The 23,651-nt window shown below is 43.0% G+C and overlaps 2 protein-coding genes across 8 annotated transcripts in view; one reads left to right on the top strand and one right to left on the bottom strand.

Moving 5' to 3' along the window:
• rnf24 (ring finger protein 24) overlaps window positions 1-9,323 on the top strand; it is a 35,559-nt gene extending 26,236 nt beyond the window's left edge. For all 4 annotated transcript variants that reach the window (XM_028975611.1, XM_028975612.1, XM_028975613.1 and 1 more), the window contains exons 5-6: window positions 3,551-3,630; window positions 6,229-9,323. In XM_028975611.1, the coding sequence (XP_028831444.1) occupies window positions 3,551-3,630; window positions 6,229-6,370 (222 nt within the window). In that variant the 3' untranslated portion in view covers window positions 6,371-9,323. The remainder of the gene's footprint in view (window positions 1-3,550; window positions 3,631-6,228) is intronic.
• A 3,004-nt stretch (window positions 9,324-12,327) lies between these two features.
• fbxo41 (F-box protein 41) overlaps window positions 12,328-23,651 on the bottom strand; it is a 65,252-nt gene continuing 53,928 nt past the window's right edge. For 3 of the 4 annotated variants that reach the window (XM_028977398.1, XM_028977400.1, XM_028977399.1), the window contains exons 8-14: window positions 23,258-23,373; window positions 21,896-22,048; window positions 21,266-21,361; window positions 20,711-20,829; window positions 20,230-20,388; window positions 19,031-19,146; window positions 12,328-17,551 (exon numbers count right to left, since the gene is read on the bottom strand). In XM_028977398.1, the coding sequence (XP_028833231.1) occupies window positions 17,489-17,551; window positions 19,031-19,146; window positions 20,230-20,388; window positions 20,711-20,829; window positions 21,266-21,361; window positions 21,896-22,048; window positions 23,258-23,373 (822 nt within the window). In that variant the 3' untranslated portion in view covers window positions 12,328-17,488. The remainder of the gene's footprint in view (window positions 17,552-19,030; window positions 19,147-20,229; window positions 20,389-20,710; window positions 20,830-21,265; window positions 21,362-21,895; window positions 22,049-23,257; window positions 23,374-23,651) is intronic. The other variant, XR_003749559.1, reaches the window with a different exon arrangement.

Genomic DNA, 23,651 nt, shown 5'->3' with positions numbered 1-23,651 from the left:
TACGTAAGGGGTCGGCATCCCAGAACTGCCATCACCCAGAGCTGACCCGATTTTTAGAGACAAGCAGATTGTTCAGCGCGAGGGGACGTTCGGTTCTGCAGCCGGCGGGACACTGTTCCACGGTACATGATCTCAGTGTAGCGCCGAAGTGACCGGTGATGGAGCTGCTCAGTGGTGGGCCTGCAGCATGCAGCTGTTCATGAATGGAGCAGAAATTTCAGAATACACATCTGTGGACTTTAAAACGCAGCCGGCTGAAATGGAACTTTTGCTCAAACGTTGTATTAGCCACTCAGGTTATTTGATATGAATCTAGTTGATGTTGAAGGCACTTCACATTTGTAGCCTTAGGTAAATGAGGACCAGCCTCTCAGTTCTGGAAGCCAAAGAAAACGCAGATTGTGGATCAGTGTCAGATCTCTATCTGTGTAACCGCACATGAAGCCCGATTAGAAACGTTGACGTCTTTAACTTCTGTTATGTTCCATTCGGCCGTAGCTCAGCTGGATCAGGAATGTTTGGTGCTTTTCTTCTTGTGGTTGGCAGGACATTTCTCGTGATTAACTCCACCTCTCCTCTTATTATCCAGGGGAAGTCCACACATATGTTTTTGGGGCTTCTGCTGCTTTCTTTTTTTTTTACAAGTCTGAGCAGCTTCACACAACAGCCACACCTCAAGACCTTAAGATGACAATATGTCATGTGCTGCAGTCACTGTTTTTTATTTCCACTTTCTCTTTCCCTCGCTATGTCTGATATATCAGTTTTACGCATATAAAATCAGTTTAATTCAAATGCCAGTGCATTATGAAACGAGGCAAGCACATTTCTGTATTTCTTTGCCCCTATTGGATCAGATTACTATTACAGCCTCACTAGGATTTCTGAGCTGTCACCAGAAGTACGTTCTGCATCACACGCATTGCCCAATGCAACACACACCATGGAACACGCATCTATCAGATAGAGGGTCTAAACCCAGAATGGCCAAGTTGCCACTGAGGTCCCATCATTTTGTTGTATGCACCGTGTGCTGTGCTTGCTGTGTATCACAATGACGAAAACAATCACTTTCATTTTCATTTTAAGAGTGTGTTAATACATTTGCAGTGGCCAATATATTAATATACAGAGGTGAAAAGGTAACTGAGTGAAAGTGAAGTGATTGTCATTGTGAAACACTCATTTAACCATCACCCTTGGTGAGCAGTGGGCAGTCATGACAGGCGCCCGGGGAGCAGTGTGTGGGGACGGTACTTTGCTCACTGGCAGCTTGGCGGTTCAGGATTTATTATCCACTAGGCCACCACTGCCCCTGAGAGCATGTTTATCATGTCTTTTATTATGAATAAAAATATATGTAAGATTGTATTTGGCCTGCCAATCCCTTTGACCGTTCACTGGTCATCCATTCAGCGTCTGGGCCACTGCCCGTTTGTGCAATTGAGTGAAAATGGATCTGAATCCAGGTCATGGTCCAGTTTTCAGGGGGTTGGTGGGGTGGTCTGCAAGTCCTGTAACTGCAGTTCAAAAAAAAAAGAAAAAGTGAAGTGATTGTCACACGTGATACACAGCAGCACAGCACACAGTGAAATTTGTCCTCTGCATTTAACCCATCACTCTGAGTGAGCAGTGGGCAGCCATGACAGGCGCCCGGGGAGCAGTGTGTGGGGACGGTGCTTTGCTCAGTGGCACCTCAGTGGTACCTTGGCAGATCGGGATTCGAACCAGCAACCTTCTGATTACGGGGCCGCTTCCTTAACCGCTAGGCCACCACTGCCCAGTTGATGATGCAGTTGCCTGAGCTCATTGTAGGACAGTAGTCCATCAGAAATGCATGGTCTCACTCAACCTCCTTGTCCACCACTGCTATTGTCTGCTCAGCCAGACACAGTCCCTGCACTCTGACGTCACAAGGAAGTCTGACAATCAGAAACCCATTAAGAACCATTGAGACGCAACTTATTCAGTGCCAGAGCAGTACACACACTTCATGGTGTCCACTCCTTGTATTGCAGGGGCACAATAAAATGAGAATCTGATGCTACAAAAGAATACATTCTGAGAAACAGAGCCAGTCCCCTCATTCCAGACAAAGGTTTTTATTCTTTAGTTTATTCATTTGTCATTGTTAAACAATGTAGAGAAGTCAAACAGTGTCTGCTGGCAATGTCACCGAAGGACACATTTTTGTGACCGGACAGAGAGTAGAACTTAGCAAATAGCCCCTCTTTAATTCTTATGAATTTCCCGAACCTTCCCCTTGAGCAAGGTACTGTCCCCACACACTGCTCCCCGGGTGCCTGTCATGGCTGCCCACTGCTCACTAAGGGTGATGGTTAAAAGCAGAGGACACATTTTGTTGTCACCGTTTGATGTTCTGTTTATCACAATGACAATCACTTCACTTTCACTTTCTTTCACTTTCTAGTACTTCATGCCAGATTGGTATAAAAAATCCACAAAACGTCTAAATTGTAATAAGACCGAATCCAGTAAAATACAATGATTGACAGACAACATGAAAACATGCCTTCTGGGTTATGAAATCACCCATTAGTGCAGAATTCCATTAGGATTATAAAATAACAGAGCAGATACTGGTGTTTTCTGCCTTTTCCACATAGACAGAAAACACCAGAATCTGGCAACATCCTACTGAACTTATTCCTGTTCTGTATGCTGATGTGCGAAACACCTGCTGAGGGAGACGAACAAACCTGATCTGATCAAGCTTATCCCTGCCTTTCAGATGAATAAGATCAAAGATCAGAGATCTGAGCTTCGACCAAGAAATGTCTTCTTAGGTAGGCTGCTCCAGCAGCCTTGTGCCTGACTCTGTCTGGCCTGTCCTTGATAAAGTGCACATTTTATATGCCAAGGCCGAGCTTGACACGCTGTCAGACTTTTCAGGAAAGATGTGACAGCTCCTGTGGTTCGCGGCACTCTGCTGCCTGAAGGGCAGTTTGTTTGGCAGAGCAATTTGTTATAGAATTTATACTCCAACGTCCCTGGAGACAGGGAGGAAGAATGTTCCTGTTGCATTAGATTGAATTTAATTAAATGAGAGCAGAAATAAGACACGAGTTAGTGTGAAAACAACTATATTTTAGAGCTGTGGCTTCAGATGTTAAGACATGATATCTTCCCTTTTTTCCCAGAAATTCATATCTGGATAGAAAAATGTGATTTGCTGCAGCAAGTAAACACAGATAGCTGGAACTCAACTGAAACAGTACACTGTTCTCTGTAGTGTGAAAGCAGAGTTAAACGTGTGCTATGAATAGAAAATAAGCATAAGTGTGTTTAAAACAGAAACATGATCTCTGGTTTTACTGATACAGTATCCACATACTTACCTGGGCTTAAAAAAACTCTTTTACACATACACATTCTGATCGGTTAACTCATAGGCATGTATTCAGGATCAGGAAACGTTTTGTCAGCTTACGTTTACATCGGAATAGTGCCTGAGGGATTCCTCCTCTCTTTTCTAATCATAATGAGATGTGACTTTAATCCAAATGCCCCTTTTTTCTGCCTCCAACAGATCTGCGCAGTGTGCTTGGAAGAGTTCAAGCAAAAAGATGAGCTGGGGATCTGCCCCTGCAAACACGCCTTTCACAGGAAGTATGTACACACACACACACACACACACACACACACACACACACACACACGTTTGTGTTTCATTGTGAGAACCTACAGAAATATGTATCGAGCCTAATCTTCACCATATCCTTAGGCTTTTGTGGTGTTGGTTTATATTTTTATTAAATATATATATTTTTATTCTAGAGTTTAGAGGGCATGAAAAATACTGAGGGGCTGCTTCTATAAAACGCCTTGTTTTCCTAACGCCGTGCTTTTTAGATATGAATAAACACACACACACACACTCAGTGTGAGACTGAGTTTGTTACTGAGCTGAAGGCCGCAGAGGGGGCAGAGGTACTCTGCTGAGGGGGTGTCCAGGTTCAAGAGACCAAGCTGAAGTTGGCCACCTGAACAGTTGGAACGTGTCTCTCTCTCTTTTCGTGTGTGTGTGCGTGTGAGAGAAGAGAGAGAGGGGGGTCCTTGATGGATTGGGAGCCCGTGATGGCAGGAGGCCAGCTTGACTCCTAAGCCTTTAGAGCAGGGCTGAGCTGAGCTATTTATCAGAGTGAGGACCTGCCCTGGCCTACTTTACTTCACCCAGCCCCGCATATCCCAGGGAAGGGGGAACTGCAGAATACACACATCCTGTCAACCGTGTTGAGCAGGACTGTGTGTGTGTATGTTTTTAAAGCAGAGGTCTGGATACTTCATTCAGAAGATGGACCCTCCACACTGAATATGATTGTTGTAGTTAATGTGTAGATAAGATCTGGAGCCATCCAATATGTTGGAGTGCCAGGAAATTCAAAACAGCTTAACCATTCCAAAAGATATGCCTTCTCTCCATTGGTGTTCAGTTGACTGGACAGTTGTAGGACTTAGTGTCAAACAGCATCATGTTTTCTTTTCATTTGTCTCCAATCTGTATGAGATTCATGGACGTGAACAGGAGGTCAGGCTTCTGTCTGACCTCCATACCCTTGTGGCCTCCTCTGCAGCGCTCTGATCGTATGGGTTTCGCAGGGCATCCCCGTGGGACCTGAAGGCCTGAAATAGCACAGGCCCTCCTAGTGAATTATTCACAGGCGCAGAAGTCGTCAGCGCTCTCCCTGAGTCATGTGCCGCAGCGCTACAGTCGGCAATTCACTTCTCCCCTCCTACGGGGTCTCTTCCCTGGCATCTCCCCGTGGCCTCCTGGGCAACCATCTGTGTCTTTCTCTGGCCAGAACAGCCCATCCGCCGCGTGAATTCTGGCAGTGCGATGAGGCCCGGAGCCGAGAGAGTCTGCAGTGTCCCACCGACACTCAGTAGTTCTGTATGGAGGCGAGGGCTGGACGATATGCCAAAAAAAAGATCATGATGAACCATGACTGAGACCGAAAAAGATAGTTTATTAACATATGAAGTGTAGAATTTCCAATGCCAATGAATTAAAAGTAAAAAAATACTATTCAGCTTACAAAATTTGGGCTCCGGCTCATGATGCTCCAGAACAGTAGTTAAAAGTCGAGATGTTAAATAAAAGCCCACCTATGCTGTTTGTGTGTAGAACTGGAAAGACACACAGTGAACAACATCTCTCTCTCTGAGCGTGTGATGCAAATGTTAAAATCTCACATGCATGTGTTTGTTTGCTAGCAGTAGTTTTCAGGATATTTTCTGCAATTTATGGGCATCAGGGAGCCACTATCAATATGTGGAAGATTCCCGGAACTTCCGGGAGACTTGGGATATCTGGCTGCCACGTATCTCCATTTAAAAGCAACAAACAAAATGTGCTACTTTCTGCCGATTTATTGATTGTGAAAAATGTCCAAGGCTGATCACGGAGAGCGAGCTGGATTTTTTCGCAATCATTGCTCAACATCGTATAATCGTCCAGCCCTAATGGAGACTTTGTTCAGAACAGAGTGTGCAGTGAGACAGCATGGCAGCGATGGAGCGTTTAGTGTGTCGTGATAAGGTCAGGTCAAGTACATCTTCTGGGTTTCCAAAGCAAGAAAGTGCTGAAATGCTAATTACCTCTGACTACGTGGGGAAGAACTGTGTATGTGTACGTTTCTAAAGCAGAGGGCTGGACCCTTCATTAAGAAGACGGACCATATCCACTTATCTAAAACATGCAGTGCCGTCATATCACAATGTAAGGATGTCTAGAAATAAGTAGAAATAGGTTTTAGAGGAGAAATGAACTGTTTTTGTGAGTGTTTAATCATGTCTGTCAATCATGTCATGAATAATGGTGTTTATATAAAAATAGATCGAGGAGTCCATAGTGATTGACAGATTTCCTGAATCCCAACTTTCTCATTTATGAACAGGCCTGTCGATACATCACACAAGAATTTGTGAAATTGCCCAACCTGGCAACACCGATTTCAATGTCCTATTTCCTCCCCCTCCTTCTGTCTTTATAACAAGACTAGTTCACAGCACCATCAACAATCATCACATCTCTGTTATAATCATCTCGAGACCTCTGTGATATGATTTTTTTTTTGAGGGGCCTTGTTTTCATAAATATAAACACTTGGTCTATGTTTATTCATTTAACAGACATGTGTTGAAAATGTGGACTGAAGAAGTTCATGTCTGATGTCCTCCTCCTTTTTTCTCCCACGCTCTACTCAGGTGCCTCATCAAATGGCTGGAGGTGCGGAAGGTGTGCCCGCTGTGCAACATGCCTGTCCTACAGCTGGCCCAGCAGCAGGGCACCGCAGAGCCCCAGGGCTCCATACAGCAGCCTTTACCTGGGGTCGAGAACCTAGTTTAGGGATGTCTTCACCTCCACGCTCCTCTCCTCACCGCTCACCGTCCCCTTGGCACAGAGGCACCGCCTTACCCCACCCTGACCTCACACGCTCACTCGCCACCGGTACCGGACCGTCACAGCAGGAGGACCTGAATATATGGACACATTCTTCTGCCTTGGTGGATTCACAAAAAGTATAACAGTTACTGACCACAACCAAAGCACTTTTCTGGGGACACCAGCACAAGAGAGGAAAAACTAATAAATAAAAACCCAACAAACTGCAAAATAGGGGGAGCTAACGCATTTCTTTTTTATGAAACTTTTTTTTTAACAAGCACTTTACAAGAACCTGCTTGTGAAGATAGTAGCAAGGTCATAATTTTTTTTATTACACTTAACTGTATTATTAATATTGCCCAGTTTTTAGTTCACATGTACAGAGCCACATCGGTTTGAACTTTAGTGAAAATAATAAAAACTTTAAAAAGGGACAAAAGATTTCCATGGATGTGAACCGAGAGGACCTGATGGAACACAGTGCAACATGCTCACACATTGAGTGTGAAGGTGGAAAACAGAAACGGACGTGTGTGTGTGATTAACTGGTCACATGACTTGGGTGGGTCCAGGCGCCCATCACCCTGACCCCCCCGCTGTTCTGTGGAGGTCCTAGAGTGTTTCGTGTTTGTGGAGTGATTTCCCATGAAGGACGTGCTGCATGTCCTGCCCCCAACATTGGAGACCACTCTGTCCAGAAGAGAGAAGAATGTAAATTCGTCGAGGCGCAATGGTGCTTGGCGGTGGGAATATCTCATAATATCTCATAACATCCCACACCGTACAAATTCTCTAAACCCCAAATATGAAAATTGAGAGTTCAAACAGGAGCCCATCTGAAAGTTCTGCCGGCTTTGGGTCTACAGTGTTAAAGAAAGCAGCAGCCAATCACATGCCTCGTGTTGCATAACCACGACCAAGCCCCCCCCCCCTCCCTCTTCACCCTGTAAGAAAACATGCCTGAAGTGTTAGTCATATCACATCTTGGCAAGTGGATAACACCGACACAACGCGGCGCTCGGCCGGCCTGTCCGAGCGGATGGGTTCTGGAAGCACCCGTAAACTTGAGGGCCCGGTGTGGGTCTTTCTCTCGCGCTACAGCGGCACTACGCAAAGCGCCGATCGTACAGAAGGCTGCACTATAGGCCGGATGGCCCAGTCCCCCCCAAGCACACACAGAACAACGTGTGCGCTGTGCCGCCGAGCCTCTGTCCGGCAGGTGAGGCAGCGTTTTTCATTCTGGCGTTTTTCTCTCCGCTCCCGCTGCGCCGGTGCACTTTGTTTGTAGCGCCCTCGGTCAACAGGGTCTTTTGTGACGCCCTCTTTTGTCCCGACACCCCCCCACAGGACAGAAAGTGCTGTCGGACAAGTTTGTTTCACAGAGAGAGCTGGGGTCCTTTTTGTCCCCCGTTGCGCTGCATACGAAACCTCTGTAAATAGCACGTTTGTCGTGTGGAGCCCGTTTACACTCGTTTTACAAAGCTGGGTCAAACTAATCAGGGTTGTGCTTTTTTTTTTTTACCGGATTTGACATCCACCCACAGCCAGGTCTTTCTGAGGTGCCATTCCAAACCAGCCGAGATGGAATTTACATTCACGCCACCCTGCCCCTGACTCCCAGCGAACTTGTCTGAGCAGCTCTTCTTCACTGTCAGGGTTTAGGGGAAGATGGAACTCGTGTTCCTCTCTATGTACTTCAGTTGGTGCTTTTGAGACACTACTGTGGTTTAATCTGGGCTAACAGCGTCAGAACAGAACACTCCCGTTTCATTTCTCGCCCCATACGATGCTTCCATCGCTGCAGCGTCTTAACCCCCGTCTTCGAAATATTACGTATGTGAATGTGTGCAGCTACCGAGATGCTAAAGGACTGTAATTAATATTATTATAATGTGAAAATGATGATTGTGATAAAGTCTGCCCCTAATCTTCCATGCTGGCCTGTAATGGTTTCTGTGGAGTAGGTCCTGCTCTGGCGTAGAGGAGTAGAACAGGAGTTTGGATTCTGTTTGGACGGTGAAAAAGGAGAAATGGGCCACACAGGGCAAGACAGACATTAAACCTGCACCCACGATCCTGTGGCATCTTCATCCTCAGTTCCAGCTGTAGAACTGGTCGGTAATTCGCAGAAAAGGAGAAAACCTGGAACTGTGCAGGAACTGGATCTGGAGACACCTGGTCTACGCGATACCATACCTCAGAGGGAGTTTTGCAGTTGAAGTGTTTAGTGATGGTAGGCCATGCCATGACTTCCAATTGCGTTGCTCTTGCACCCAGAGGTTCTAGAACATCTCGTTCTACATTAGTGGCCTTTTTCTAACTAATGATGTGTTGCCATGGTTAAAGATGTCACTGTCTGTGATGATGTAATCTCATGTGACTAAAATGAGGATAAAAGTCCCCTTATGATGTAATGTTCTTTGTGGAGGACCTCGCTTTGTGAATCGAGTGGGGAGCATCTGACGATCATCGGGAAGAGTGTAGGTCGCAATCCCAGCACGTAGCAGGAATGTGATGAAGTTACTGCCACGCCCACCTTCATTCCCGTTTACATCGTGCAGTGTTTATTTATTCAGTGTGAGCTTGACCACCCCACCCCCCCAAACACACACACACACACACACACACTTTATCCAGTCCCACCTACAGCCCCTGGTGTTAACACTGATTCTGTTTGTGGAAATCACAGACATGTTTGTAAAACTAAGAATTCTGCAGCAGAATATTTTGGAGACAATTGCTGTACAGTATTTGTAAGCTCTATTTTTGTATATTTAATTGCTATTTTGGAGGGAAAATAAGATGCTTTTTCTTTTCTTTTTTTGCTAATTTCGTGTTCTGTTCATTAAAATAAAAAAAATGTTGCATGTGATTGACTTGAACTGTAAATAAAAAGAAAAGGTTTTGGAAATAATAGTTTCATTTCGACTCCTGTGGGCTTGGATTCAAAGTGTCATGTTGGCAGTAGAGCTTGGAAAGAAGAATTGTACCTGAACAAGAATGCAGGGTCTGAGAAGGACAACCAGTGATGAGACTGCTCATGTAAAAATCCAAATTAACTGCTAAAGACACAAACCCGGAGTTTAAGGGCCCTTAACAACAAGCCACAACACATAAATATCATAAACATAACTTCAATGACTTTATGGTTTTGTCCACAACAAAATATGTCTTCTCAATCAGAGGCATTACCAGTGACCATTTCATCTTCTCCATCCTCAGGACGAGCAGATTTGTCAGTATGGGTTCATGTACAGACTCTCAGTCGGAATGCATTAAAAGATAAACCTTCTGTGCATTAAAATTCCGCTGCCTTTCTATTTCAAAAGTCCTGGAGACCTGAAGCAGACTAGTAATCAGATCTGTGCCGGTTGAGACATCACCAGAACACTCTGTGCAGGTGCTCAGAGTACAAAGGACAGAAAGATGGTTAGAGGATTTGGCAATTTTGTTTCACATTGATGGTAATGACACCGAACGGCATGTTTCCCGTTAACAACACACCGTGTTGTTGCAATTCTTGTCATGGGGCAGTGGTGGCCTAGCAGGTGAGGAAACAGACTCGTAATCGGAAGGTTGCCGAACCGCCAGGGTGCCGCCGAGCAAAGGGTGCCACCAAGGTCATGGGTTGAGTGCACCGTGTGCAGTGCTGCATCATTTTCACGATGACAGTCACTTGTCCGTCCAACTGGGACCAACTAGACCTTGACCTTGGTGGCACCCTGGCGGTTTGGCAACCTTCCGATTACGAGTCTGTGTCCTTACCTGCTAGGCCACCACTGCCCCATGACAAGAATTGCATCCAAGATACAAAACTCGACCAACACCAGGGTGGTAGTAGCATAGTAAAACGAGGTAAAACACTCGCCTATGAACCAGAAGACCCAGGTTCAAACCCCACTTACTACCATTGTGTCCCTGACCAAGACACCTAACCCTGAGTGTCTCCAGGGAGGGGGGGGGGGGGGGGGGGGGGGGGGGGGGGCTGTCCCTGTAACTACGGATTATAAATTGCTCTGGATAAGGGGGGTCTGATAAATGCCATAAATGTAAATGGATTATTAATGATATTTTTACTGTGAAACATGGGTGACAGATAGCGGTTCTTGCTTCTTTAATAATGCACTTTGGTTTACTGCTGAGAGGCACTTCCGTCGCCCAGAATGAAGTCACCTAAACCACTAAAGCACTGGGATCTCCCAATTAGAAATATCCACACTCACATTCTTCCAGCATGAAACTTGTCCTTGGAATCCACATGCACCCAAAATAAATGTGTGTACAGACACAATCAAAATGTCTTATGAAGAGAAACCAAGGAGAGAACCATCTGCCTTTTATTTATTTACACAATGCACAACAACACTTCTGTCTTTGTCTGGGATCTGCAGCAAAACAAGGTCTTGTGATGTGTTACAAGCATCTGCAGATGTGGCTGTGAGAAAGAGGTCGGGACTCCATCTGAGGTCAGTCTCCAGGACTACGTGCCTAATCTGCCTTGGGGGATCAGGCGCCCTACCACTGCCATACGCCCCACTGACCCAATGGCTGTTGATCAGAGACATCTGCTGCTGTTGTTCCCCAGTGGATACGACCATCGGCATTTTAACTCCAGAGAGACGAAAGGACACTTACCTCAGTGTAAATTAAAGGTTTGATTGAATCAAGCGTTTCAGTCCGCTGAAATAACTAGTGAAGAGGGCCTTCTATGACAATATTTGAACACTATGAAAAAGCGAAAAAAGAAAATGAAGACAAAATACAAGATTAATAACATATCGCCAATCTTTTGTTCAGTTCATTTGCTTTCATTCATATTTATCCCACATAGTTGATCACTATTAAATGGAACAACAGTGCCCCCCTGTGGCAGGTTTTACTATTTACACACCACACTGCCACTGTGCATCCCTTTCTTTTCCTAATTGTGGTCATGGTGTCCAAGTCTTAGGACCAAATGTCTTAACTAAGTCTCGACTGCTTTTTTAGCAAATACAGCACCTCAGCCAAACCAACCTGATCCTCTATGTTTATTTAACATGACTTGACTGGACTTTACTGGGGTTACTGGGATTTCACATCAGTACCTACTGTTAGTGGCTTGCATTCCACAAGAATCCCAGCGGGATCCCAGTTGGGGGTCCACACGGTGGACACCCACAGCTTTACAGGGAGAGCATGCAAACTCCACACATGCAAAGCTGGAGCCGGGATTCCTTGGAGGTGTGATGGAGATAAATGCTGCGCCACCATGTCCCATATATCTATTTCATGATCATCATAAATCTTGTCCAATAGATCTTTATAGATATGATGAAATGATAAATCAATTGTCTTAATACAAAATGGCTGTCTCCTGTTTTCATAAAACATAAAAAGGTGATCATTTATGCATATTAAATACATTTCATGTTAAAAAATACATAAAATTTAAATATTGTACACACCCCAATAAAATGCCAGGAAATTCCTACTAGGAATTATTTTTATTATTATGTTGTTTTTCACATGGAATTGCAACAGTCATAGGTCACAGGAAAGGTTTTGAAATTATTTTTGCAAGAATTTTTTTACATCCCAAAAATATCTGACATTTTAACAGGGGTGTGTACACTTTTTATACACATTATACATTACATATATTAATGATTGTTTTTATATCAGTGTAAATTTTTGCATACAATATTTTTATTTGAAAAGGAATGAACTGGCAACATACCAGCTGTTTCTGATTGGCTGACATGTCTACATTTCTACACTAATGTGCTTTTAGAGTGAAACCAAATCACAGAATGAAATAATTTCCATAAATTCTCATAAAATCATTCAGCCAGTGTGGTAGACTGTAAGACGTCTAGCATCACTGTATTAAACCACATAATTACCTTGAGCAAGGAAGACGGCAAGGAAGACCGATGTTAGAAAACCATACATTTGGCATTTTATTATTTTGTATCCTTTGTCATTTAATAAGCCACAATTATTTTTTTATTGAATACGTTTCTGGATATATTTACCTTCTAATGCTGGCCACTGACAAGTTCAACTGATTCACAAACTGTATTAAAACCAGACATAACACCAAAAATATAATATTTTATACAAACGTGATCAGTTAACTATCTAGTAGAGACGTGCTCAGGTCATGTGATTCTATTATTAACCAGCCCAAAACTGTGCACATTGTGAGATCTCCTAGTTCTTGTGTTTTATGTATGTAGAATTGCACAACTTAAACAGCTAGGATTTTCCAGGCAAGAAAAACAAGAAAAAGAAAAAAACATGTTAGAGGCCCTGTCTGTAAAGTGCTTGTTCTTTACTGGTTCATTTGTTCATTACATATATGCCTTTTATGAAGCTGACATGGGATTATAGAGATTTTACACAGTCGTGCCAAACAGAAACCATACAAATGTCATACTATCCATCCACAGACGCCAATGCAACTTCACTTCAGCCTATTGCACACTGAAAACCATACAGTTCCACTCCTAACACCATTTTTCTCCTTTACAGCATGCCGTAACAAATGTAATCATGTAGCTAGATGCGAGAAATGGTCCTTAAATCGAGTAAGCATTCAATAAGGCCTCACAAATGCAAAAAAAAAAAACATTGAAAATAGTGCCAAAAATAATGCTTTGGGCAATGGCTTTTGTGATTTGCTCTCGTTAAAAAATAAAACACTATGTCTACTGATGGAGAAACATTTGCCAAAGGTGTGCATACTTAGTTCCCCAAATATGCATTGAGGTAATGTATTATGTATTAAAAATGGAAACCAGCGGATACAGAGTACAATCGTTCCGACGTGGACTAAGCGGAGAGGTAAGAGAGAGAAGTAAGACCGTCGTGGACATCCATTATAATCCAGTCGGAGGAAAGAGCGAGTACTGTACTGCTAACACTGTAGGCCTGTATTCAAATGCACAACACAGTAGAGATTGTTATCTTACAGACAGAAGGCATTGGCTTATAAAACAGCCAAAACACACATCATTTGCAGTTTTGAGAAAATATCCCCTCATTTGGTATTAAAATACATTTTAATACAGTGAGTGTGTACAGATTGTGACATGTTTTGCGTAATACTTGTTTAAAATCAAAGAGAAGATAAGGAACAGTGTCTAGGCATAAATGAAAAAAAGTTGTAAGTGCATATGCATGAATAAAATATTATGTATTGATTATTATTCTAGATTATTATTAAAGCTAGGCTATGTTTTGCATTAAATTCATTTTATTCTCATTTCACATTTTAACTTCCCAGTACAAGGTGTCAAGAGATGCATGAGTGAAGTTGATCCAGACGTAGATGCACGTGATCGATTGTAAAGGAAAAGTGAAAACGTGCATCACATGAAACATCCCGCTGGCTCATTTTGTAAAAGCGAAACATCTTTAGCAGAAAGAGAAAAAGAAGGAAAGAAGAGAGGCACGCGGCATTCACCGTTGTAAGTGGAACAGCAGTATGTGACAGAAGAGAAGAGAAGAGATCAGAACCCCACCCCGTTAAGTAACCACTCTGTACCCCCTGATCGGGCCACGACTCTGGTTATATGAGCACAAATAACGGTTCCTCGGCGCGGGCCGGAACTACAAGCTGCACGGCTGTACAGAAACGTGTGGAAACCGAACGAGCACTAACCAAAAGCGTCCTAGAAAAAAGTGCAGTGCTGTAAGTTAGCGATAGCTGGAAGGACCAAAAAACAAAACTAAAACTACACTACAATACTCAACATTAGAACAGCTTTTGTCTTCTTCTTCTTCTTTTTTTTTTTAAACTGGTGCAACGATTGATCAAGTAAAATGAAAAAAGCTTAAGCCCCGGCAAGCAGTTCAGCTTTCACAGCAACAGTAATTTCTACCCACTACCGCAGAACAGTTAAGAAGGCAACGTGATGATTAATGATTTTGAACACAAACATGCCAACATTATAGACATCTGTTTATAGAAATAAATAATTCAAATAATCTTTATCTTCTCTTTTTAAATAATTCCATCTCTATATGACTCTGATACACATTTAATATAAAGCATCTATGATACACGACTTACTGCAAATTCAACACTACACTTCATATTATGTGATGTAGAGGTTTCACCCAAGATCAACTGAGAAAGAAAGTTTCACTTTTTTTTTTTTTTCACTTCTTTCTTTCTTTCTTTCTTTCTTTCTTTCTTTCTTTCTTTCTTTCTTTCTTTCTTTCTTTCTTCTGCAAACTATGACCCTCTAGCAGTGTAGCATAATGCAGCAGTTTCTTTTATAAACAACATTTATATTTACAGCCTTTTAAAGTCTTCAGAAGGCAGATTGTCAGAGACTGAAAGGTGAAAGCGTGACCTTTGTTGGGTGGCACTCTGTCGGCTCTGGGCTCTTGATCGACCCCCATCTTGATATCTGGTCCTGCTCACGTGAGGAATGTTGTAGCCCTACCGGTTGTGCCTGTGTGTGTGTGTGTGTGTGTGTGTGTGTTCTCGGGATCAGTGCAGCATACTGTGTGAATGCATCGGCGTTATTTTTAGATGATCCTCCCCGCTGGAGATGGAAGCATTTTGTGTTGCGATCAAGCGGGTTTGCTAGCAAACTCTTTTTCATCAGCTGGAAATCAACTCAATGCCAGGGGTGTGACGAGAAAAAAAAAGGCCTTTACCATTCTACCTCTCCCCTTCTCCACCTCTGCTCACCACGAGAAATCAATAGTGCATCTGCAAAACTCCCACGCACACAGTTCTCCCACCCTGCAGAGATTTAAGACATAAAGAACAGAATTGCACCATGGAAACACATCCCTGGGCCTGAGCACTTGATACAAATGTTGCGAACACCTCCGCCCGCACCGCTGAGCGGCCATCTTGTCCGAGGATGGGCGGTCGGCCCAGAAGAAGGAGCACCGTTGCCTGACGATACTTAAGAGTTTGTGCATTTGAAGGACCAAGTGCCTGTGCTGTTTTATTGCATCAGCAAGACGTTGTCCTTACTGGAGCCTCCACAAGCTATGGCAAAATGACTTCTACGGACTCTATATTCAGACAGCGCATGCTCAGTCGCGGGTCTCTCCCACACATACAGCTTCTGTGGAATGGGATAGCGTTGCAATGTCTTCCTGTCTTTTCACCCTTTCTTTCTCCGGCTTGAACCTCAAAACAAGGTTGCACTTCTTCAGGTTATTTCACATTAAATTATTTCAACCGGTCGAGCTGTGTCCGACCTGCCGAGGTCTAGCTTTTGATGTCTTCAGCAGCCTATTGCCATCTGAAGCTTAAGCAATAGACGGATATATTAGACCTACACTACCTTGTTGTTTCCCTGTTGGACCCATTTTTATTTTTTTGAAATGGCCGCTGTATGCATGAAAGAGACACTACCATGTGTGGGTCTATCGCATTGGCTCGCCAGGAGCTTTAAGTCCGCTAGAATCTAATGACGCTTTGTTCAACAGCCTCTGAGAGGCAAAGAGGACCGAAAGGTCTGCCTGAGACCTTCATGGAAGTACGCATTCAGAACAGGAGACAATGAACACAGGAGAAAATAGAGAAAAAGCAACTCCATATGTAACCAGCCCTCCAGCTGGTGTCTCTCTTGGGATGTCTTAAAATAGACATGTAGATTCCCCAAATGTTTTACATTTGGGTTTGCTTAAGCTTTTCAAAATGCCTAATCATGTCAAATGACTCCAGGTTTGCTCAGAAGTCCCTTAATAAATGTGAAGTTGTTTGCCGACTCAATGTCTTGAAACAGCATATGTCTGCATGTGCTTTAGATGAAGCGTCCTCTTGACATTTTATCAAGGAAAGTTCTTCCTTGGTTGTAGCATTTGCTCATTCTTTCATTTGAGAACATCACTAGATGTGCACTAGAAATGATGCAGGAGCATTGCCATGGAAACAGTGATTACAATGGCAATCGCAATGGGAGACAGAGAGGGAAAATTGCATGCTGTCTACGCTATTTTGTTGTATTTTTTCACTAACTTCACTTGGATATTTAGGGTTGACTCAACCTAATTCGACTCACTGAAATGGATGTTCGTCAAAATCCCTCCTGTTAATGGCACAGAGGCAGAAAAAAGCCTAAGTTCATAAAAGACCTAAGTGCAGGTCTGTGAGAAATCTGTGCACCAATAGATGGGTTACTGTGACCTCAAAGGCATGGTAGATAAAAAATAAATAAATAAATAAAAGATCTTAGGTTATCGAATTTATGTTAAAATCAGTTCCTGTGAAACCAGGACAGAAATCACTTGAGGGAACGACGCCGCATTTTCGATGTCGTGCGGCAAAAACTCCAACTGATTTTTCTGAGGGGGCTGTGGGTGGAAAGCATCCCCCATAAAGGTTCACCTTTGTCTTCTTCTTGAGATTACACAGCCTGATTTCTGCAGACCTCCTTGGCACTGATGAAAGTACGCTCAGAAGAGATGAATTCCACTCCAAAACGGAGATCCAATCAACCACACGTTGAATTGCTGTTTTTCTCAGGCTTGCACAGGTAACTGGCCAGGTGAAGGTGTCCAGTCGACCTCCAAGGTTATCTTTCCTTCTCTTAACTCTTTTTTTTCATAAGGAGCAATCTGAAGAGACAAAAACAAGTATTCACACTCATAATGGCACACCGAGATGAACCTTCTTAAGGATCTTGACTCCTGCTTGAAGAAATCTATGTATACACACACACCCATACGCACACATTCTCAAACACTCTTCTGTCTTACTGATTCTGAAAGTCGAATGTGCTCTGTCAGTTTTACATCACCACACACATAACGTTAGTTTTCCTTTTCCAAGTGTGCTCTGAAGACATCTGTTACCTTAGTTTGATCACTGAGTTTCGAGTACCATTAAGGATTTCTGCTAATGTCCCCTCAGCAGTCACAGGAAAACATCTTTTGTTCTTTTTTTTCTTTAGTTTGGTGAGAGTTGCATCTGATAATGAGCGTACTGCTTCAACAAAAAGACTCCAGGGTTGTTGTTCATGGCACGGTGGGTTCCGTTTTTCATGTAATGCACTGGGATCAGCCTCTGGGAGAGAAGGTTTCTGGTTGGGTCGGGGTTCGCCCTCAGCATGGCGTGCAAGGTTAGCATAAACTATCAGCTTTCACATGGAGGATTTTGGAGAAGCCAGGCCTTTTCTTCAGAGCCTAAGATGGAAAAAACAGCAAGTTCAGAGGGTCTTTATCAGCTGCCAGTGGTGCTCAATTAAAGAGAATCAGCACAAAAACATGCAATAAAAACCAAAGATTAATACAGAAACAAAAATAATATTCAGAGTGTAACTGGTTGCTTACATCTCGATTTCACAACCTAGTTGAAATTGTAGCCAACAACTAAATTGTTAACACTGAATTGTTTTATGCTGTTTAGTCAGTGTCAACTATTTTTTGGTTTTTATTGATAGTCATAGTCAGTGAAAGAATGCACAAGCTCCCGACTTGGAGCTCAGAATTTAGAAGGAAGTGTTCAGATGGGGAGACTAGACTAGACTAGGATGTGGCACCACCTGGTGGGCCAGAGGGGCCAGGACCTGACACATATCCACTAAAACTAGCTAAAAGCAGACACCAGCCGGGTATACGTACATATATTAGTTTTTTTTTTTCCTGACTTCTGTTTTGTTGCAGTTGTGTCCTCCTTCGTCTCCAAAAATGCAAGTTATGAACACAGTTTCATATTTTTAATAAAGGAAGTACAAAGGAAAATTGTTAATATTGAATCTTTCAAACCAGTTACTAAAACTTTTCATCTTCAGAACAAACATAAAAGTATGCTGTAACGTACATAAGACCCTTATTATAGTTCATAAGCTTATATTAAGTACCCATTTGGATACTTTTACCGAGCGCCCACCATAAACTATAAATTAGCCTCAAGTTTTCATGTGAGTTTCTCACATGGCAATTACTTTTCTGACTCTTCGTGACATTCGCTGTGTCTGGGTGACAGACGAAAGCCTCGTCTGACTCACAGCCTCAGCAAGACAGAATGTCTATAACATCAAAAGTGTTCATCCCCAGAAAGAAAAAAAAGCCTTTCAATGAAGTTCAGCGTGGGAGGCTTGTTATGTACGACCCTGCCGCTCATATGCATCACTTCCTTTCCCAGGTCTGCCCAAGTGAGGTTTCTGCACTCGCTTTCTCTACTCAGCAGGTCAGATTCAAAGGGTGTTATGGTTCGAGTCATCGTGGAGGGGTGGTGGATGTACAAATCAGTCTCGTCCCACGTACCGGCTGGTGAGGGGTATTCTCTGATGGGGAGTTACTCACTAAGACTGTGAATGCCAGAGACAGGAAACCCGACACATTCTGAGGTGACTTCATTCCAGCTAAAGCTGGGATGTGTTTTATTTTTGTTTTCCTGTGGGTGGAAACGACCACAGCTAATGATGTGTTTCCCCGTTGAAGAGCTGTGCGTCCTGCAGACATCCAAATGAGCAGGGACCGCGACAAGATCTGAAGCCACCAGACTGAAAAGGCAGTAATGGCTTTCACTGCACCGTCACTGTTCTACGCATATGTCATGTTGTTTTTTTAACGCGGAAACTATAAACCACCATTGTTATAGTATGAATAATGACAGCGGTATTTTCACAGATAAATGTGTTCTCACACTGACGAATGTACCTGCAGTTTGTTCACCATCTCATCAAAGAGTTTCCTGGCCTCTGGGCTGCTGGGGTCTTCGAAGTAATCCTCAATGCCGATCTGCACCACAATGGACTTCAGGTTGCGGCACACACCTGAGGAGAGGAGCACAACACAGTATATATGACCAGACGATAGCTAGGGTTCTTACACATTTTTACAAAAGAATTTCCTATTACTATAAGGCGAATTTTCATGACCAAATTTCATGTTCACTGCAAATAAAAAAACTAAAATAAAAAAATCACAAAAAGGCAAAATATTGTTAAACTAAATTGGTCATGAACCACAATTGGCTGGTCATAAGAATATCAAACCTGTTTAAAATGTGTCTCCCGTCGAGGCGATGTGGGCATAGTCAGTGTGAGCAGTCAGGTCGCATCCGAACATCGGACTGTACAGTGTGTGCTCATAAATTGAGAGATTTTTTTTCCGCATGCGATTTATATGTACAGTTTGAGCTTTGTGTACAGTTGTGTACAGTTTGAGTGTTACTTTCTTGACCCCACAAGCACCACTGTCAGCCTGTCTGTTGCATAGAGATAAATAAATCTTATTCACTTTCCACCTCAGCAAGTTAATGCTGTGGGATGCATAATTTTCTCAACTATGCCTCACCCGAGTTGGACTGGTCTCAGGGTAGAGGCCTGATAAAGAGCAATCCAGTTACATGATTAAAAAACAGAGCACCCCACCTCACCCATTTCCCACCTCCAATGCCACCACGTGCCTCCTTCACATTTCTGTCTACCCCCTCATATATGCCTGTCTAGAACCGGCCCTGCCTCTAATGCTCATCATTATCTTGTTCATTTATCTTGTACTTTATTTTTGGTTTCCGATGCACACTAGCATTATGCAGGCACCACTGTGCAGGGTGAACAAAAACTGGATGACACATGAAAATCCCTTCTTTCGTTTGATCCCAGAGGAACAGTTTTTAAAAACTGTTGCCATTATAATAATAAATGTATTTATGATACTACCATTAAAATCTTCATACAGATTGGATTTATATCGATTGAACAATTCACCAGGTCCTCAGAACCTGTTTAATATAGCCCAACTGTAGCATTTATATCATAAATGTAGCATATATATCAAAACTAGAAGTAAAAGAAGAGCTTTTAGGTACAGTCATAGAATATTCAAGTCACACTAAATATTTATGTACTCACTGTTGAAATGGAGTAGGGCTTTTGGTGTGACTGGCGTGGAGGTGAGTACCAGCATCTCCAGGCCCTTGAGCCCCTCTCTGCAGACCTCAGCTGCCACTTCTTGGTTGATCTCACTGACATGGTCCAACTCCAGCACCTGCAGTCTCATACAGTTCCTCGCTAACAGACAGACCAACACAGCAACGGGAGAAAGTGGTTTTATAGTAGCTCAGGTTTCAGAAATAAACTTTAAAATATTTCATTAAAAACAACAATGATGGCTGCTGTTTTAAAGAGTTCCAATATTCTTTCATCTTCTCAGGTTAAATGCAGTGCATTCAGTCAAATTTGACACACTTTCTTTTTTACTTCGCATGTTTGAGGACGTAATGGTCTGACTGCAGAATAACTTATATCAGGTCAAACTACCAGGCATTCATAACACAATTAAGGAAAGTAACACTGTACTACTGAAGTTCTAGAGAAAAAGGATGAAACTCACCAAGTGATGCTAGGCCCTGTATACCACATCCAGCCCCGCCCACTCCAAGGGCCCGGAGGTGTGGCCAGCACCGGCCAATGGTCTGCAGGCATCTGTTGCTGAATCGTGCTGGCTGTTGACTGAAAAAAAGATGTCGTTTATTATTGACTCTTGTTCTTGTTCTGTACACTGCAACATTATCTCATTGATAACCAATTGTCACAGTATGGTTTCTATTTGGGTAATTTTGCACTGTAATGCACTACAATTTATTACCTAACATATGCCATTCATTCCTGTTGGTTTTTCCACTACTGCACACAGTACAATGACCATTTTTAACTTGCTGTTTTTTCGCTACCCACCATTCTAAAACCACAAGTGAAATACAACAGGTGAGCCGAGAAATAAGGTGTTTGCAGAGATGAGGCTTACACATTACAAAACACAGATGGGAGAATGGGGAGTTTGTAGCCTGTGAACCAGAAGACAGCAATCTCCCCTTTTGTGTCCCTGAGCAAGACACTTAACCCTGAGTTGCTCCAGGGGCACTATCACACACAACCTGCCTCTCACCATGGATGGAGTGGCGCCACCTGAAGAGAGATGATGTCTCTGCAGCCTGCTCCCAAAGCCCAAATCACCTCTTGTCCAACAGGGTCTGTTGCACTCCTGAAACCAGCCAGAGGGGATCTTTTTCATTCCCAATTATAAACCGCATACATTGTTTCCTACATAAAATTCACCAGGTAATTTAATTATTAAACATTGTAAATCACTGGTTCTCAAACTGTGGTACCACTGGTGACACTCTGGCTCCCTCTAGAGATATGGCATGAAAGTCAGATTATAGTCATTATTCAGAGCTTGAATTAATAAAGATTCAGAACCACTAGTGTTAGCTAATTACGTGAAAAAACAACCTGACATTCATAACGGACGGAGAATTTCACCTCGCCTATTATTAAAATAGATTGTGCAGCACCTGTGCTGCAAAGTAATGTTAATATAACCAACTGTCATGTCTTATTATGATGTTTGCATTATTTCCGGTCAGCCTAGTAAAACTGAAGTGAGCAGACACTTAAATTGATTATTCACGTCGGAGCAAAATTTGCACATAAATGAGAATTTGATGACCTGTCCCAACAGTCATATGCACACTCACTCACACACTGCTTTTTCACCCGTCCATGCAGAACTGACCTGTATGTGACGGCCTGCAGGGCGCGGCAGTAGCAGCTGGCCAGCCACAGCGAGCGGTCAGTCAGCAGGTTTGGGCAGTGTGAGATCTTCAGGATCAGTAGGTTCCCTCCTGTGGCTTTCAGTAAGGCCTCCAGACCCTCCTCCAGACAACCACTGCACACAGAGCCAGAGAAAAGAAGAGCTTAAGGAGGAGCAGTTGTCAGCTTCACTGAGAGCTCAACGCCTGTTCACGCCATTCATAGAAGGGGACAGACTGAAAGAACGAACTATTTCAACAACTCCAATAATTCAGTTAATCCAATTACACACGCAGGATTTGTCCAACAAAATACAGAAATACTTCTGAGATCTAATGTCAGTTGATTGAGATGAAGATGTCCTCTAGAAAAAAAGACGCTGAGCAGAGAGCCTTCAGATGGTGCTTACACAAAACTGCAACCAACTGGGAGAGGGTGGGGAGTAGATTCAAGATGAGCATGGGAAAGTGGGTTCAGAATAAACAGAGAGTGAGTCTGTGAATGTACACAAACACACAATTCATTAACCAAATGCAACACTTTTAGCTTTCATTATTCCTAACATTTACCTATTCCACAGGTTCCTTTGCTATTGTTCCATGTAGCACTGCATTTGTAATAAAGAAGAGCTGTTTACTGGTGTTTTAAAAGTTTAACTTTTCTCTCAACACCTCCTCCCCCTCTGAACCCAACGTGTGATGGCAAGAAATACTTGCTAGTGTGTGTACCTGACTAGTGTGTGAATGTGCCAACTCATTGTGCGTGTGTGTATGTGTGTGTTTGTGTGTGTGTGCAGATGGGAGTTGGTCCTAAAAACAAATAATATGTGACAAATGAAGCTGGAGAAAGGAAAAGAACAGAGACAAAAAAAAAGAAAGAGAACATAAAAGACAAAAGTCCAGCTCTTCCGGAAGCCCATATAGCCCCATGCCCAACAGCATCAACAGTGACTTGACCCCAACCACTCATTCATTCTCTCTTTTCCAGAGAGGAAATGCCCTAATGCATCCCTTGAGTTCAGGAACACACACACCACACAAAGCTTCCAACAACCGTGGCATTTTGAAGCATCTGAAAGCACATTAAACATAAATGACGTGACATTTAAAGTTGGACTTCTGAAGCCTTGCACGCATGGAAAAATATACCCATGATTGGTCGAAGGGGGCCATTTGGTTTAATACTGATTTACCTCAGGTTAATTGCTGAGTGATCCTTAATGGGTCTTTCTGACTGAAATGTTCAAAGACAAGTAGCTTGAGTGATTACAGACTATATATTCTATATCCATATAGACCAGTGCGAATTCTATGCATCCTATACAGAAATATGTGCAGTGATGTACCGTGTGCTCTTAAGGTATTCCTCTTTCGTCTCCTTCTTGCCCCTCTGTCTGGGTTTGAGGTTCTGCATTATGAGGGAGTGGGTCTGGGTGCACCACTGAGACAGCGTGGTCAGGAACTGTGGCAGAAAGAGAAAGAGTGCGGATTAAGTGGACAAGAAACTCATTAACAGCATTGCTTAAACACAATGTGTTCATTTTCTTTTGAGCAGTGAATTTCTAATGTGCATGACTAACGGGGAATTAATGCACCTAAGCCAAAATGGTACAATGCATTAAGAGATAAAAAAAAATTCAGCTATTACACCACCAGAAAAATTAGCCATGAATCATTGTCAGATGGGGCACGTCTAACTCAAAGTGCTCTGCCACAATTTCAGGCCGATATTTGTTTGTT

The sequence above is a fragment of the Denticeps clupeoides genome, chromosome 4, assembly GCF_900700375.1.
Source record: "Denticeps clupeoides chromosome 4, fDenClu1.1, whole genome shotgun sequence".
In the NCBI taxonomy this organism is placed as follows: domain Eukaryota; kingdom Metazoa; phylum Chordata; class Actinopteri; order Clupeiformes; family Denticipitidae; genus Denticeps; species Denticeps clupeoides.
Note: the sequence above shows the minus strand (reverse complement) of the source record. Positions and strands in the feature narration are given on the sequence as shown.